The sequence below is a fragment of the Sciurus carolinensis genome, chromosome 1 (assembly GCF_902686445.1).
Source record: "Sciurus carolinensis chromosome 1, mSciCar1.2, whole genome shotgun sequence".
Classification (NCBI taxonomy): Eukaryota; Metazoa; Chordata; class Mammalia; order Rodentia; family Sciuridae; genus Sciurus; species Sciurus carolinensis.
The window spans coordinates 98500414-98517191 of record NC_062213.1 but is presented as its reverse complement, the minus strand read 5'-3'; the positions used below and the strand labels follow the sequence as shown (position 1 = coordinate 98517191).

The window sequence follows — 16778 nt, the reverse complement described above, 5'->3', positions numbered from 1 at the left end:
CAAGACTAGCCACCCTAGAAAATGTACTCTCCTCCCCAAAACCCGCCCCCACACAGGAGGGAGGGTTTTTCTTTTGGGAAAACCGGCTCCTTGAGAGGTGAGGTGGCAAAACCTGTTTGAACATGAGGTTACCTCCCTTTACACCTCCTCGTTAGAGGCAAGAGCAACAACAGCCGAGACAGAAAAGGGTAAAGAAGTGTTACGGACTGGGACAACCAGCTCCCTAGCAACATTAAGTGTTTAAAAAAGACAGGAATACCTGTGAAGATGGAAACTATACAGGAAGAAACAAGAAAGACATTAGATCTTGGGTAAGTAAGAGCTTGACTCACCTGATTGGAAATGGAATGAGAGACCTCCCTTACACAGGTTTCAAGGATTCCTCCAAAAAGAATTGTGTGAGAAATGTCAGAAAAAGGGATGGGGTGACTTTAGGTAAGAAATGTAAATATGGTAAGGAACTGAGGTTTTGTTTTTGTTTTTAATGGGTTTATTGTGTTTGTTTGTTTTAACATAACAAGGAATTGAACCCAGGGGGCACTCTACACCTGAGCTACATCTCCAGCCTTTTTTTACTTTCTATTTTTGAGACAGGGTCTCCTTAAGTTGCTGAGGGTCTTGGTAAGTTGCCAAGGCTGGCCTTGAACTTGTGATCCTCCTGCCTTAGTCTCCTGAATAACTGGGATTACAGATGTGTGCTACTGTGCTCAGCATGAACTAAGGAACAGAGGATTCTAGGATAATTCCCTTGTTTAAAAAAAAAGGAAGGTTCTATATTTTGTGTTCTAATAAATCTTCCTGTTTTTTCCCCCTCTTTTTCTTTCTTTTGTACTGGGCATTGAACCCAGAGGTGCACACATGTTAGGCAAACATTCTGCCACTAAGCTACATCCCCAGTCTTTTTTTTTTTTGGTGGGGGGTAGGTACTGGGATTAAACTCAGGCACTTGACCACTGAGCCACATTCCCAGCCCCATTTTGTATTTTATTTAGAGACAGGGTCTCACTGAGTTGCTTAGTGTTTCGCTTTTGCTGAGGCTGACTTTGAACCCACGATCCTCCTGTCTCAGCCTCCTGAGCAGCTGGGATTACAGGCATGTGCCACCATGCCCAGCTCTTAGTCCTTTTTTAATTTTCATTTTGAGACAGGATCTCATTAAATTGCTCAAGATGGCTTCAAACATGGAATAATCCTGCCTTCACCTCCTCAGTAGCTAGCTGGGATTATAGCTGTGTGCCAGTGCACCTGGTCCATGTTCTTTACTTTCTAACTCCCACCCTCCAGAATAACCATCAGGAAAGCTGAGTCAGAACTGACTTTAGATCCATGTTTTCCTTCCCAGTAAGTCTCTTCCTTCTTACCTTCTTCCCAACCCCTCTACTTATGCCATATTTTCCCCATCCACTCCCCTGCGTGGTGGAGGAAATGCAGGCCTGACTAGGTGCCATCTTCCCCAACTGCCCAGGGAGAGCAGGGAGTGTCTTTCTGGGTTCAAGCCAATTTTAATGTGGGTCATCTCTCACCCCTGGATTGTAGGTGCAGTCACTGCTTTAGAGGTTAATAAGATTAGCTTTACATTCTATCTTCCCTCTGCTCCTAAACCCAGCAGAAAGTAGGTGATCTGCTTCTAGCAAGTGAAGAAGATGGGAGAAACATCTGTATAGGAGACAAGAGATCTGAGCTGTTTTTGGTACTGGGGATTGTACCCAGGGGTGCTATACCACTGAGCTATATCCCTAGTCCTTTTTAATTTCCATTTTAAGGCAGGATCTCACTAATATGCTGAGGTTGGCCTAGCCTCAAACTTGTGATCCTCCTGCCTCAGCCTCCTGAATTGCTGAGATTATAGGTGTGTGCCATCTTGCCCAGCAAGAACTGAGTTCTTTTAAGGTCTACCCTCTTATCTCACTGTTTTTCCATTCCAGTGTATGCCCAGCTCCCTTAAGACACTCTACAGGTTTTTTCATGATAATCTTTTCTTCTGGTGACCATCTTAGGGTCAGGGAGAATGCAGAAACAACAGAACCAACAGTAGCCCTGAGACTTGGGGAACTGGAACTGAAGGAAGAATGGCAAGATGAAGAATTTCCTAGGTAAGGAAGTGTGAAGAAGACTGGGAAAAGGGAAAAGTGGTCACAAATGGAGGGCAGGGAGGAGAATTAGGACTTGAAGTAAAGAGGTGGGGAAAAGGAACACAGGTGATAAAATCATGGTGGGGAGAGAAAGCTGATAAACTGATACTAGGCTTGATGCTTTTAGCCTGTCTGTCCACTTTTGCTCTTTTCCGTTCTAGATTGCTTTCTGAGGAGGTTGACCCTTCTGAAGATTCTGAAGACCCTCAAAGACACTCACAGCCAGGTAGATGAAGTAGAAAAAAGGTCTCAAGGTTTTGCTTCTAGTCCAGTGATGGTCTGGGCCCCCACTATCCCTTTGTAGTTTCATTTCCCCCTTTCCCAAATGTCCCCTGTGTCACTTCCTTCTTCAGTATTAACCCATATCATTATTTCTATATACAGGAATTCCAACCACCAGCAGCATTCCCCAACTCACATCTTTCTGGGTTTTGTGTTTGTTTTTTCCTCCAACCCCAGGTACCCCCAGCACTTTAGCCTTATGTGGCCATCGCCCCATGCGTAAGCGACTTTCTGCCCCAGAGTTGCAGCTGAATCTGACTGAGGGGCCTGGAAATAATGGAGCTTCTCCCACCTACTCTGCATCTTCCTCTTCTGATGGCAGTTCAGACCTGGAAGTAGATGAATTAGAGACACCTTCAGACTCGGAGCAGCTAGACAGTGGACATGAATTTGAATGGGAAGGTGGGAAACAAACCCAAAGACATAGCCGGTAAAAGTAGAGACCAGCAGGGCTGGGGATGTAGCTCAGTGGTAGAATGTTTGCGTAGCATGTCCTAGGTACTGGGTTTTATTCCCAGTCCCACCAAAAAAAATAAATAAATAAAAGAATGTTGCATACAATTAAAAAAATTTTTTTAATTGTAAATGGACATTATACCTTTATTTTATTAATTTATTTTTATGAGGTGCTGAGGATCTAACCCCGGGCCTCACACATGCAAGGCAAGCACTCTACCATTGAGCAACAACTCCAGACCTGTTGCATACAATTTTAAGGTGACTAGTGAGCTTTAAAAAAACAGAAACTAGCCCAGCTTTAAAAAAACAAAAGCAAAAAACAAAAACAAAACAAAACAAGCAAAAAAAAAAAAAAAACAGGAGGAGGGAAGGAGGAGAAAGAAAAGAGGGAAGCAGCAGCTGAGTGCTGCGGTGAACATCTGTAATTGCAGTGATTTGGGAGACTGAGGCAGGAGAATAGCAGGTTTGGGGCCAGCCTCAGCAATTTAACAAGGCCTATTTCAAAATAAAAAGGACTGGGGCTGTTGATCAGTGGTAGAGGGCCCCTGGGTTCAATCCCCAGTACCAGAGGAGGGAAAAATTAGAAATCAGTATAAAAAGAAGCTCAGATGGGTTTAATGGGACTGATGTTAGACAAGAGGAAAGGCCAGCAAAATTGATTTCTTCAGACAGAAAAGGTAGAGCTTATAGATTTGATATGAAATAGTCAAGAGTGGAGGAGCGGAGTGGGCCTTTGTAAGAAAAACTATTGAGTGCCTGTTACATGCTACCATTGAACTAGGAATGGGGTTCTATATTGCAGTGAAAGGTTATAATCTACATGTGCACAGCATACAGTGGAGAAAAGGAAGAGGTCTGTTCTGCCTTATAAAGATGTTTAAAAAAGACTTCATGGAGGAGGTGATTCTAAGCTTGGGGTTAAAAGCTGAATATTTATCAGGTAGTTTGAGAAAAGGTATTGAAAGTAGAAGCAGCAGCTCAATCAATTGCATGATAAGTTATGGAATTCAAAGTATGAAGCGCGACTGTTTACATATGAAAGGCTAGGAGATGAAGAGAGAATATATACCCAAAGATAGTGCTGGGTAAGGCAGGCAAAGGCCCAATCTTGTATGTCCTTGTTTCCATGCTAAGGAGTTTGGATTTTGTACTACAGGCAGTGGGAAGAAGCTTTGAAAGGTTTTAATCATAGTCAAATTGAATGACTTTTAGTACTGGGGATTGAACCCGGAGGTACTCAACCACTGAGCTAAAGTCCAAGACTTTTTTATTTTGAGATAGGATCTCACTAAGATGTCCATATTGACCTTAAACCTGCCATCCTCCTGCCTCAGTCTCCCCAGTAGCTGGGAATACAGGAATGTTTCACCATACCTGGCTTCAATGATACTTTAAAGATTGGAAACAAACTAAAAATCCTTCAATTCAGTGTAAATTCAATTGCATTCCATCCATACAATGGAATACTAAATATTATGCAGTTTCTTTTTTTTTTTTTCTTTTTAAGACAAGACAGCTCTTTTGTTGTTGTTGTTATAGACAAACACAATAACTTTATTTTATTTTTATGTAGTGCTGAGGATCAAACCTAGTGTTTCACACATGCTAGGCACACGTTCTACCACTAAGCCATAACTCCAGCCCAAGACAGCTCCTTCTATTGCTATGGAAAGATCATACCAGATGGTGGATGAGGAATATTATCATTTTTTATTTTTTGAGAGCAAAGTAACAGGATTTATTAGAGTAATAGAAAGAAAGCAGAGGGCTGGGGTTGTGGCTCAGTGGTAATGCACTCGCCTAGCACACATGAGGCACTGGGTTCAATCCTCAATACCACATGAAAATAAATAAAGGTATTGTGTCCACCTACAACTAAAAAATATTAAAAGGGGGAAAGAGAGAGAGAGAGAGAGAGAGAGAGAGAGAGAGAGAGAGAGAGAGAGAGAGAGAAAGAGAGAGAAGTTCCCAAAAAGGGAAAGGTCCCAAGAGAAGGATACCCTGTAATATATTATAGTTTGAATAAAAAAGGTAGAGGAGAAAAGAAAGTTTGCTCTAGCAGTAGTTTAGAGGGTGGATTGAAGGAAAACAAAGTCAACACAGGGAAAGCAGTTAGGAGGTTAGTATCAAGACAAAGTGAGAAGCTAGGTGTGGTGGCTCAGGCCTGTGATCGCAGCAGTTTTGGGAGGCTGAGGCAGAAGGATCAAAAGTTCAAAGCCAGCCTCAGCAACTTAGCAAGGCCCTAAGCAAGTTAGCAAGACTGCATCTCAAACTAAAAAATAAGAAGGACTGAGAATGTGGCTTAATTGTTAAGCAACCCTGAGTTCAATCTCTTGTACCAAAAAAAAAAAAAAAAAAAAAAAAAAAAAAAAGACCAGATGAGCAATGTTGAGAACCCAGGCCAAGGCAGTGGTAGTTGAAAAGATGACAAAAGAAAATTATAGAGGTGGATAGAAGAGGATGTGGGGTCCAACTGGTTTGAGAGATGATGGACAAGAGAGAATCTCAGATGATATTCAGTTTTCTTCCTCTGGCAACTAGATGGATGGAGTCATTCCTGAAAATAGGAAATATGGGGCTGGTCACAGTGCCATATGCCTGTAATCCCAGAAAATTGGGATGCTGAGACAGAAGGATTGCAAGTTCAAAGTCAGCCTCAGCAACTTAGGCCCTAAGCAACTTAGCAAGACCCTGTCTCAAAATAAAAAACAACGGGGACTGGAGTCATGGCTTAGTGATAAACCACTTGCCTAGCATGTGTGAGGCACTGGACTCTATCTTCAGCACCAAATAAATAAATAAATAAATAAATAAATAAATAAATAAATGGTATTATGTCCATCTATGACTAAAAATATTTAAAAAAAGAAAAAAAAAGGTGGCTTAGTAGTTAAGCACCCCGGGTTCAATCCCTGGTACCTCCCCAACAAAACAATAGCAACAACAAAAAATAGGAAATATGGGAAAAAGAAAAAGAATAATTTTGAGTTCTGTTTTGAATTTGACTTGTTGATGACAGGTAAACACAAAATGGAGATGTCCACTCTAGGCATTTAGGGATGTAGATCACAAGTTAGGAGGGAAGTTGGCATTAGAGAGGCAAATTTGAGAGTCATCATCTTGCAGTTGATAACTGAAGACATGGGAATAGATATGCTCAGAAAGAAGCATGTAAAGAAATAGAGAATATGGTAGTGACTAAGGCAGAAAGGTCACAATTTTATACCAGACTCTATAATTTAGTGAGACCTTGTCTCAAAAAGGACCAGGGATGTTGGGCACAATGACTCACGCCTGTAATCCCAGCAGCTTGAGCGGCTGAAGCAGGAGGATCATGAGTTCAAAGCCAGCCTCACCAACAGTGAGGTGCTAAGCAACTTAGAGAGACCCTGTCTCTAAATAAAGTTTAAAAAGAACTAGGGATGTGGCTCAGTGACTAAGTGCCCCTGGGTTCAATGTGCAGTCTCAAAAATTAAAAAGGGAGGGGAACATGGATGTATGGATTTAGGTTAATGGTATTAATGGTAGTGTACTGCACCCCTGGATTCAAACCCCAGTACTGGTGGGGGGGAAGAAAGAAAGAATATGGGGGGGAATATGAAACTGATACTGGAAAGTGCCATAAACCTGTCCTAGTTTACCCCAAGGCCATCTTTAGTGAATAGGTGAGGGAAATGAAGAAGAGACCAGCAAGGGTTTGGTTTATTTGGACATACTAGGGATAAAGAGTCAAGAATCAAGACCAGGCTGAAGGATTCTGAAAGGAGCAGAAAAAATTGAGGGATGAGAGGTCGTAGTAGTAAATTCTAGGGATTTAGGGAAGTTATAAGATACTGAAGTAGGGGAAATTCACCATATTGATCCTTCCTCACTCCTCTGTTTTAGATGAATTGCCCCAGGCAGAGGGTCTGGGGGCCAGTGAAGCAGCAGAAAGGCTGGGCCGGGGTTGTGTGTGGGATGTGGCTGGAGAAGATGGTCATCGCTGGAGGGTGTTCCGAACAGGACAGTGGGAGCGACGAGTGGACATGACCATCATTGAGCCCTATAAGAAAGTCCTATCTCATGGAGGTAATGCCTAGCAGAAGTAGAGGGATAAAACTATGACTTCTTGAATAAAATACCTAAGCTGGAGACTCAGCTATTGGGCTCAGCATCTTTCCTATAACTCCCAGAGACCCTCAGTGTCCCTCAGTATAAAATAGATGTATTGTCTGTCAGTATATATTTGTGGCCTCAATTTTCCCCTTATCATTCCCAGGTTACCATGGTGATGGCCTTAATGCTGTCATCCTCTTTGCTTCCTGCTATCTACCCCAAAGCAGCATCCCCCACTACACCTATGTCATGGAACATTTGTTTAGGTAAGATGGAAAGACTGAAGGGGATACAGGGAGAACATTAGGAAGGGAAAAGTAAAAGAGCCCCATCCAAGATCAGTAGCTGAAAGTAATGTTCTTCTCTCTCCAAAACACACAATACATACATACTTTCCTTACAATACTGTCTCCCCAGGTATATGGTAGGAACTCTGGAGCTGCTGGTAGCTGAAAATTATCTGCTTGTTCACTTGAGTGGAGGCACAACCAGGGCCCAAGTTCCACCTCTGAGCTGGATACGCCAGTGTTATCGTACCCTGGATAGGCGGTGAGACCATAACTATATAGAGGGCTATAACTCTCCCTCTTCTCTCTCTCTCTCTCTTTTTCTTCCATCTTTCCATTCTTTCTTCTCCATTTAGTCCCTTCCTCTTTTCTTTGTCCCTCTATACCCCTTTCCACATTTCTCCTGTCTTCTGCCCTCTTTTGGAGTCAGGGAAACCATTTCAAGTCTTACCTTTACCCACTTACTAGCTATATGATTTTGGACAAGCCTTTCTGGACCTCTGTTTCCTTCTCTGTAAAATGGCAATGATAATACCTTTGCCACTGGGTCTTTGTGAAAATCAGGTAAATCATTGTGGCACATTGCCTGGCACATGGAAGGTGCTCTTTCCTTTCTCCCACTTTTGCCATTTACTTCATTTTCCACATCTCCATTTTCTTCTCTTCCTTCATCCCTAGCTTGTATGTCTCTTTTCCCTCCTGATGTTCTTTTTTTTTTTTTTTTTTCTCCTTAGTTTCCCCCATCTTCCCTTTGCTTACTTTTCTCTTTCCTTTTGCTCCTTTTCTGTTTTTCCTCCTTACTGGTCTTCTTCTACTTGGAATTTTAAAAATAGTCCTGGTCAGGGTGGGATGGAGAAGTTTATAAAAGGAACTTATTCAAGGGTATGGCAGGAGATAAATGAGGTAGAGAAGACCAGGCTGAGGGATTCTGAAAGGAGAATTTCCTAAAAATAAGGAGGGTTGAATACAATGGATGGAGCTGAGGTTGCAGCAAAAGGAATAAGGATTTGACTCAACCGCCAGAGAATACTAGAAATTAGCCAAGAAGGTTACACTATAGAAGATAGTACCTCCTGATCTTCAGGCATGAAAGTGGAACACGAAATGGGATGATATCTTATTCTTTTCAGGCTCCGGAAAAACCTGAAAGCCCTGGTGGTTGTCCATGCCACATGGTATGTGAAGGCATTTCTGGCACTGCTTCGGCCCTTCATCAGGTACTAGGTCTAGGACAAGGACTCCTCTATTCTCCATTTTCAAAATAAAAATTAAGAAAGATCTTGCCCTACTCTAACCTTTCTAGCCTTAACCACTCTACTTGCCACATTTCCCTTTGTAAGGGTCTCTAGGAACCATCCTCCCAGTACAAAACATATTTGGTATATTCTTTCTTTTCAGTTCCAAGTTCACAAGAAAGATTCGATTTTTGGACAGCCTGGCGGAGCTGGCCCAACTGATCTCCCTAGATCAAGTCCACATTCCTGAAGCTGTCAGACAGTAAGTCCTGCACTTGGGGATGAAGATTTGGGGTGGGATGTGTATAGCCAGTCCCCATTTTCTTAACACCTTGTGGGAAGTACAAAGGAACTAAAAGATAGAGGCCCTACTCAGGTGTTTCAGTATATCTGAGCAAACTGCATACACACAGAGAAATCAAGGTCACTACTGCATTCAGCAAGAAAAAAGGAAAAAATTATACATATAAGTGCAGAAGCATCAATAAATAATCACAGCATAGAAAGTAGATGAGACTCAGAGCAGACCTAGGAATTAGGAAGGAATATGTCCACAGTAAGTAAGACTATATCAAGTGGAAAAGACGATGTTAAGGAGCAAAAGATACTAAATATTTGATCACTTAAACATCCAATCTTCTATCTCTTCCAATTCACCTGACTTCTTTCCCTAAACCAATGTCCTGCTCCTTAACTGCTTCTCTGCCCCATCTCCTATAGGCTGGACCAGGATCTCCATGGCTCAGTACTGTATAAAGCGTCTTAGAAACAAGACAGTGATCCACCTACATCCCAATCCTGGAAACATCTGTTTTGTAAATCATCTCGTCCTCAACTTCAGTACCATTGAATCTTCTCTGGGATGCCATCCTGAACATGAACCTGCTTTCTGGGGGGCTTTGAGGTTGGGAACCTGAACTGTTGGGTGCCTTTCAACTCATCTGTGGTTTGGAAGGCTGAGTGTCTAGCGGTATTGGAAGTGCAGAGCTCTGGGTTTTAATCTTCTTTAGCTGTAGAATCTTGGGCAAATATTGTCTCTTTGGGTCTCATTTTCCTCTTCCATAAGTAAAGGACTCAATCTTTTTCACCTTGGATATTCCAGAGTCTTTGAGAGGAGTTGGATGGGCCAGAAGGGCTTAGTGGACCAAAGCCACCTGCCTGCTGGGAGCCAGGATTCAGGTCGCAAAATCTAAAGGAACCCCTGTATGCTATTGTTTCCTTCTAAGTCATGTCTGCCGATTGTGAGTCTGGGAAAAGTACTTTCAAAACCTGTATTTTCGCCCTCCTTAGTAAATTCATCCCTGTAGCGGTTAATAAACTGCCATGCAAGATTTAAGTCTGCTCCGAGAAAGTGAACAACTGTTTTCCCAACCCCTTACATCACAATCCCCCTTTTGGTTCTGGCACAGAGTTCTTGCTGCCGAGGTTCCCTAGGATTTTTAGCTCAGCCCCTGCCCTGGAGCTGCAGAAGGGGAGCCCCCGTGGGAGAGGACTAAGGGGGAGGGGTGTGGCGCGCGCCTCTGCTCTGAGCACCCCCACCTTGGTTCAAACGACCCGACCCTGGGGGTTGGTGGAGAGAGGAAGAGGGAGAGAAGGTAGCACCCTGCCTCCCTCCCAACTCCAAGCCGCCCAGCCCCATGGTCCCCGCCGCCTGCGTGCTGTTCTGGGCCCTGCTGCTGAGTCTGGGGCCCCGGGCGGCGGGGACCCAGGACCAGACCCCGACCTCTATCCCGACGGGGACGCAGGGGGTCACCTTACGCTTTGGGGGCCCAGCCCGCAGCCGGAACACTGGCGGCACTTCCCAGTCAAGTGTTCCCCGTAAGACAAAGATAATTCTGGAGGATGAGAATGACGCAGTGGCCACCGCAGACCGCCTAGCAGGCCCGGCAGCAGCTGAGCTCCTGGCCACAGTGACAGGCATGAGCAGGTCATCTGAAGCTGGCTTTGGTGAGGATGAGGATGGGTCTTTGGAAGAGGGGGTCGTTATTGATGCCAGAAAGAATAACACCAATGAAGGGACTCGCACTATAACTCCTAATACAGTGGGAGGTTCCAGCACTGGGAGGTTTATAGCCAACAAACAAGAGTCAGAAATCAGACTGACTACAAGCCTGCCACCCGCCACTTCGCGTTCTACTGGGGACGTGGTGAACACCGAGGCCTCCCTGAACCGGTGGTCAACAGCTGGGTCTACACCCAGCGGGTGGCCATCAACCTCACGCACAGCCATGCCACCTCCTGAGGATCTGCGACTGGTGCTGATGCCCTGGGGCCCATGGCACTGCCACTGCAAGTCAGGCACCATGAGCCGGACCCGGTCAGGGAAGCTGCAGGGCATTTCTGGACGACTTCGAGTTGGAGCACTGAGACAAATACGAACAGAACATCGGCCTTGCACCTACCAGAAATGTCCCTGCAACCGGCTCCGGGAAGAGTGCCCCCTGGACTCAGATCTCTGTTCTGACAGCAGCTGCACCACCACTCAGACCACCACCACTTCTCCCATGCCCCCGATCCAACTCAGACGCAGACCCCTTCCACCTCCCCCCAGCCCCAGCCCAGCTCTGATTTTTTGGAAAAAAGTCAGAATGGGCTTGGAGGATATTTGGAATAGCCTCTCGTCAGTGTTCACAGAGATGCAACCAGTAAGTGTTTTGTTGATAAGCCAGATCTTTGTTGGTGGTTCTGAAAAGTCCTGATATTCCCAACCCTGTTGCTAAACTAGCCAGTGTGCTTATAAGAACTGTTACTGACTTAGACCTGTTTGGTTATTGATTCATAACATGCATTTGTTATTCATGTTATTGTTGGCCATTGATTCTACATGTTATTTCTTTTTTGTTTTTGAGACAGGATCTCTGTATGTTGCCTAGGCTGGTCTCGAACTCCTGGGCTCAAGTGATCCTCCCACCTCAGCCTCCTGAGTAGCTGGGTCTACAGGTGCGCATCACCACCGTGCCTGGCTACCCCCCCCCCCCTTTTTTTTTTTTGTCTTGTACAACTGCTGATTGGTTATTAGGCAAAATGTCTTATTGGTCGTAAGACAATTATTGACCAAATAGTTGAGATTATAGGTAAAGACTTTTTAATGCAGTTAATAGACATGGAGGAAACTGTTTTTACCTAATTAATGCAGTTAAATAGTAACAACAGCTAGTATGTGAGGTCTCATTATGTGCACTTTACCTGGATCAGTCTTCACAACCTTGAACTCGTCCCCACTTTACAAAGAAACAGATTTACTACTAGATTTACTTGTGGCTAAGCCACAAGACTGAAACCAGATTTGACGCCAGCACCCTTGTCCTTAACTACTGTCATCCCAAAGAAATGTCCTTCTGGGATTTATGTAAGCAACTTAAGAATTCTCAAGGAAGGACAGTCCTCTGCTTTTCTAAGAGTTACCAAAGGTTCTGATTGACCCGATAAAGTAGTCTAGGTCGCCAGCGATGACAGGGTTCTGTTGTCTTTCTCCTTCTATATTCAATACTTTTCTTCTTCTTCTTTTGGTACTGGGGATTGAACCCAGGGGTGCTTAACCACTAAGCCACATCTCCAGACCTTTTTAAATTTTATTTAGAAACAGGGTCTTGCTAAGTTACTTAGAGGCCTCACTAAATTGCTGAGGCTGACTTTGAACTCCAGATCCTCCTGCCTCAGCCTCCTGAGCTACTGGGATTACAAGCATGTGTCACTATACCTGGCCCTAGCTCTTTTTATATTTTATTTTGAGACAGGGTCTTGCTAAAATGCTTAGAGCCTAAATTGTTGAGGCTGGCCTTGAACTTTTGACCCTCTCATCTTAGCCTCCTGAGCTGCTGGGATTACAGGCATGCACCACTGCACACAGCTGTCCAATGCTATTTTGAGTATAAAAAAAGAAGCATCAAGAGGGAGGGCAGTAAGGTTGAGGGAATGGTTTTTGTAGAAGGGAGAAAGCAATGAAAGGATAAAAATGAATGTGTAGGGGCTGGGGATGCTGCTCAGTGATGAGCATTTGCTTGGCATGTGAGAAGTCCTGTATTCAATCTCTAGCAGTGCAAAAAAAAAAAAAAAAAAAAAGAAAAGAAAAAGAAAAAAAAAAAACACGTGGGGCACCATAGTGCACACCTATAATCCCAGGTAACTACGGAGGCTGAGGCAGGAGGATCACTAATTTAAGGCCAGCCTGGGCAACACACACACAAAAAATAATGTAGATGTGGTTGTAATTTCCCCTTTTCTCTATTTTTTTTCCTTACTCAGACACACAGAAACCGGAGGTAATGGCCACTTCATCCACAAGAGGAGGTGTCAGCATCTCAACCTCTCTCCTTTCAATCCCAGCACCCACTAGATATTTTTAGTACAGAAAAACAAAACTGAAAAAAATATTGTTTGGTCTTGTGTCTTTTTACAGAAGTTCTTGAGGGAAGAGACCATAAATCTCTTCAATCCTAAAACTGAACTTCATTGCCTCTGGCTTGTTCCCCTATACAGGTCCCCCAGGACAAAATGTTGACACCTTATTTCCAATATTGTTTTCAAACAAGTACTCTGAAGACTTTAAAATACCCAAGTGCCAAGGAAAGGGAATAGGAAGAACAAGGAGTCAAGCCCTTCAAAGATGATGGTGGTTTCTCCTTGCCTTCTCAAAACTTTGCCCCCTCTCTTCAGAAAAGGCAATGTTGGTACAAAATTCCATCTCAGCCACTCTAGAGGAGTTATCTTCATCAACCACATATATCGTTTAATCCAACACACCTGTAGTGATTACTCTGCAACTATTTTGCTTACATTTTTTATTTGAAAAATGTATTTAAAAGTTCAACAATTTTAATATAAATTATGACTCTCAAACCCATTCCTATCACTTTATTGTTAAAGTGATGGTAGCATACACAAGAGAAGGAAGGCAGCTCAAGGCAAGAGAGCACCGAAGAGAAGATGTGTCCAAAGAATATATTAGGATGTGCCTAGAGGTCAGGAGTCCCCCCACCTTTCTACCCTATCCTGTTAACCCTTTAGATCTCTAGTCTTAACCCACAGGCCACTGAGTTCCTTTAGGGCTATTTTCAGAGCAACTAACCTGACTAGAACAGAGTGAACTGGGAATGTATCTCTATGACCAATCTTAGGCCCTAAAAAACTGCAGGAAGTATAATGAAATTTGAAAAAATTAAAACATCAGTCACTGTAGGTGGGGCAAACTGGATGAATGGTGGAATCAGCAGAGTGGATACAACTTCCACAGTCCTGACCCCACTACCATAAAAACAAGGTTCCTATTACAGAGCTAACATGAGATTCCAGCCATCTTGTCTTGGAACAGGCAGGAGCTCAATAGTCTTGTTCTGCCTTCCTAATTACCCTGCAAAGAAAGGGTCAGAACAAAAAACACCTGAGAAAACAAAGTGCCTAAAGACCCTGCTCCTACATTGCTTTTCCATCTAAAGCAGACTCGAGCAGGCAGGGTGGGGGGGTGGGGGGCGTGTTCCTGGTCTTCAGACAAAACTCCCTGAGTCTTGTGTCTGGTTTTAGGACTAGGGCACAGAAATAAAGCCTAGAACTTGGGAAGATAACTAGGGTATGTCTGCTGCTTTTATCTCCTCCCTCTCCAATCCCAATACATCCTGTTCCTATTTTCATACTGTAGGAACCCCTCTTCCACAGAGCAAGAATGGAGAAACATAATACATGTTCATTACAGACATGATCCCCTGCAAGCACAATCAATACATTGAGTAAAGAAAAATTATGTGCAGCTCTACTGAGCCTACTTTATAAGGGGTTCTAGTTTATTCAGGGTTCAGGCTTAAGATAAACAGACTAGGGAGTGGTGGAGGGTGGAAATCACTCAAGAGAAAATTATCCTGACTCCAAATCTGTGATTCTCAGCTGAGGATAATTTTGCCATTAGTAGACATCTGGCAATTTCTGGAGACATTTTTGGTTGTCATAACTAGGATAGGCCAGGAATGCTACTAAATATAATTCAGAGAACACTCTGAATTACCAGCTCCAAATGTTGATTGTGTCTTGGGTGGACCTTGTTCTACAGCCTCTCCTGCTCCCATGCTGAGGAACAACCCTGCATGTAGACAATTGCTTTCACCACTCTCCTATCCTTAATGGTCAGGAAGTCCACCTTGAGATATAACTAATTTTGCTGCATTATGGCTTTCTCTCTAGCCCCCCTGCCACTCTTCCTCCTCTTACCTGGGCTAGCAGGAAGGCTGGCAGAGGGCAGGCCAGATCACCCAAGACTTAAAGGGAATGCTATCAGGTTAATATCCACCTCTTAACCCTTGTTCAATGCAAAACAATAAGGTTCCTAAAGGGGATGAAGTTAAGAGCAGAGGCAGGAGTAGCAGGATGGGGATAATTAAAATACTCGTCTTAAATTAAATTTTTAATTAATAATAATAAAAAAAGGGAATGGTGCTGGAAGCTAGTAATGCCATAGAAACACAGGATTTAGAGCCCTAACTAGAGAAAGACCCTGGTATTGGCAGAGATTGAGGAACTGTTAAGGTCTAAATCTGAAGAGAAAGAATGGACTTGACCCAGGCAGAGGTCACCCTCCCAGCCCCTGCTTGAAATCTGCTTTAGTTAATTCCAGGAGAAAACAGAGCGGCATGAAGGTAGGGAGCTTCTCAGCAAAGCCAGCTTCAACTTGCATAATCTCACCTACCTACCCCATCTAAGGAGTTCCAGGTTAGAAGTTTAAAAATAGGTGACACCTAGACCATCATTCAGGAGAAGGGAACTCATTCCAGATACCCCAAAGAACTCCTAGCTCAGATCTAGTGTCCAGGGCTTCAGCTGAGCTCCTCTGGCCAACCAGTAGTCACGTGGTCAGTCCTGCTGCCTTGACCCCATCTCCAGGAGGGGCTATAGCCAGAGGGAGTAGAGGGAGTCCAGCCCCCAAGCCTTTTGAGGCACTGTTAGGCAGATAGGGAAAAGAGGGGCCCTTGTGTTCTAGGAGGGATCTGGTGGGGACAGCATTTCTTCCAGGTTGGACACAGCAGGGGCTTCAAAACGGCAGAACCTGAATTTAAAAACAAACAAAAAATGTTTTAAAAGAAGGAAAGTTTGCCTCAACTGAGTCCTTAGAGAGGAATCATCACATAGTGCAGTTTTCCAACTGCCTCCCTTCATTTGGCATAAAATGGCTCTCTTACTAATAAGATCCCCTCACAGAAAACTCCTCCATATATATGTGAGGTTCAAATAATTGGTAAAAAGATTCCATTATTATCTCTAGACCAATCTCCCTTCTGTGAGAGCAGAAATGCATTACAGACATTATTCAGGATGGAGGTGCTCTTTCTTCTATTTCTATCAGTCAATACAACCCCTTTTCTGCCTTTCTGGATTGATCCTCTATTCTTGAATCTTCCATTCTAATTCTTCCTCCCTCTTCCCCACAATTCCCATTCTTGTATCAGGACCAGGGTTCTGAAGTCAGGGTATCAGGATGTGCTGGCATGTGCCTGAGGTGTTGCATTTCTCTAATCACTCACCATTCCTATGGGAGCTATAAGCCCCTAGAATTGCTCCACGGCCTGTCTCGGTTTCCCTTGGATCTCATCTGCTCCTGAACTGCACCTGTCTGTTAAAAAGCATTACGTGAGCTGGGTGCAGTGGCACACACCTGCAATCCCAACTATTTGGGAGACTGAAGCAGGGGGATCACCAAGTTTGGGGCCAGCCTGGGCAACTTAGCAAGGCCCTAAGCAACTTGAGACACTGTCTCAAAATTTAAAAAAAACCCTGGGGATGTGGCTCAGTGTAGAGTGAACCTGGGTTTGATCCCCAGCATGCCCCGCCCCTGCAAAAAAGATGCATGTGAGACACCCTTCTAAGTGTTCATATCCCACAGTAAAAGGTCTATCCAGTGCCATTATCTCCTTGACAATAACATCAATCTGAAAAGGTTAAAACTAACTGCCATTCCTCAAAGGGAAGTCTCAATGCCTCACTTCATGTTGGCCTTCTTGAAGATGAAGTAAAATGGCTCTTACTAATAAGTTCTCCTCATAAAAAATTCTGCCATATATGTGAGGTTCAAATAATCAGTAAAGACTCCATTACTATCTCTAGACCAAGTTCTCTTATTGTGAGAACAGAAATATATTACAGATATCATTTAGGACAGAGATGCTAGACCCTTTTCATGCTCCAACACAACTTTCTGGGGTACTGATTCAGCAGGTTTTTTTTTTCTTTCTTTTTTAAAAAAAAAATATTTTTTAGTTGTAGGTGGACACAATACCTTTATTTTATTTATGTGATGCTGAGGATCA

General features: G+C 43.6%; 3 protein-coding genes across 4 annotated transcripts in view; 2 read left to right on the top strand and 1 right to left on the bottom strand.

Annotated features, from left to right (window-relative positions):
* The first annotated feature begins 101 nt into the window (after nt 1-101).
* Bnipl (BCL2 interacting protein like) lies at nt 102-9582 on the top strand. The gene is made up of 10 exons (XM_047557485.1): nt 102-311; nt 1998-2093; nt 2294-2358; nt 2592-2816; nt 6759-6941; nt 7132-7234; nt 7386-7517; nt 8386-8472; nt 8654-8752; nt 9211-9582. Exons 1-10 carry the CDS (start codon nt 268-270, stop codon nt 9254-9256), a joined length of 1080 nt encoding a protein of 359 aa, XP_047413441.1. The 5' UTR covers nt 102-267; the 3' UTR covers nt 9257-9582.
* C1H1orf56 (chromosome 1 C1orf56 homolog) lies at nt 9252-14253 on the top strand. 2 transcript variants are annotated; one of them, XM_047557468.1, is made up of 4 exons: nt 9252-9394; nt 9593-11135; nt 11344-11430; nt 12736-14253. In XM_047557468.1, exons 2-3 carry the CDS (start codon nt 10128-10130, stop codon nt 11416-11418), a joined length of 1083 nt encoding a protein of 360 aa, XP_047413424.1. In that variant the 5' UTR covers nt 9252-9394; nt 9593-10127; the 3' UTR covers nt 11419-11430; nt 12736-14253. The 2 variants fall into 2 exon arrangements, with proteins under 2 accessions (XP_047413424.1, XP_047413431.1); XM_047557475.1 differs by lacking the exons at nt 9252-9394; nt 11344-11430 and having other exon boundaries at nt 9733-11135.
* The window catches only part of Cdc42se1 (CDC42 small effector 1), an 8783-nt gene continuing 5251 nt past the window's right edge, over nt 13247-16778 (bottom strand). Inside the window, exons 4-5 of the mRNA XM_047557525.1 lie at nt 15996-16084; nt 13247-15520 (exon numbers count right to left, since the gene is read on the bottom strand). Coding sequence (XP_047413481.1) covers nt 16010-16084 — 75 coding nt within the window. The 3' untranslated portion in view covers nt 13247-15520; nt 15996-16009. The remainder of the gene's footprint in view (nt 15521-15995; nt 16085-16778) is intronic.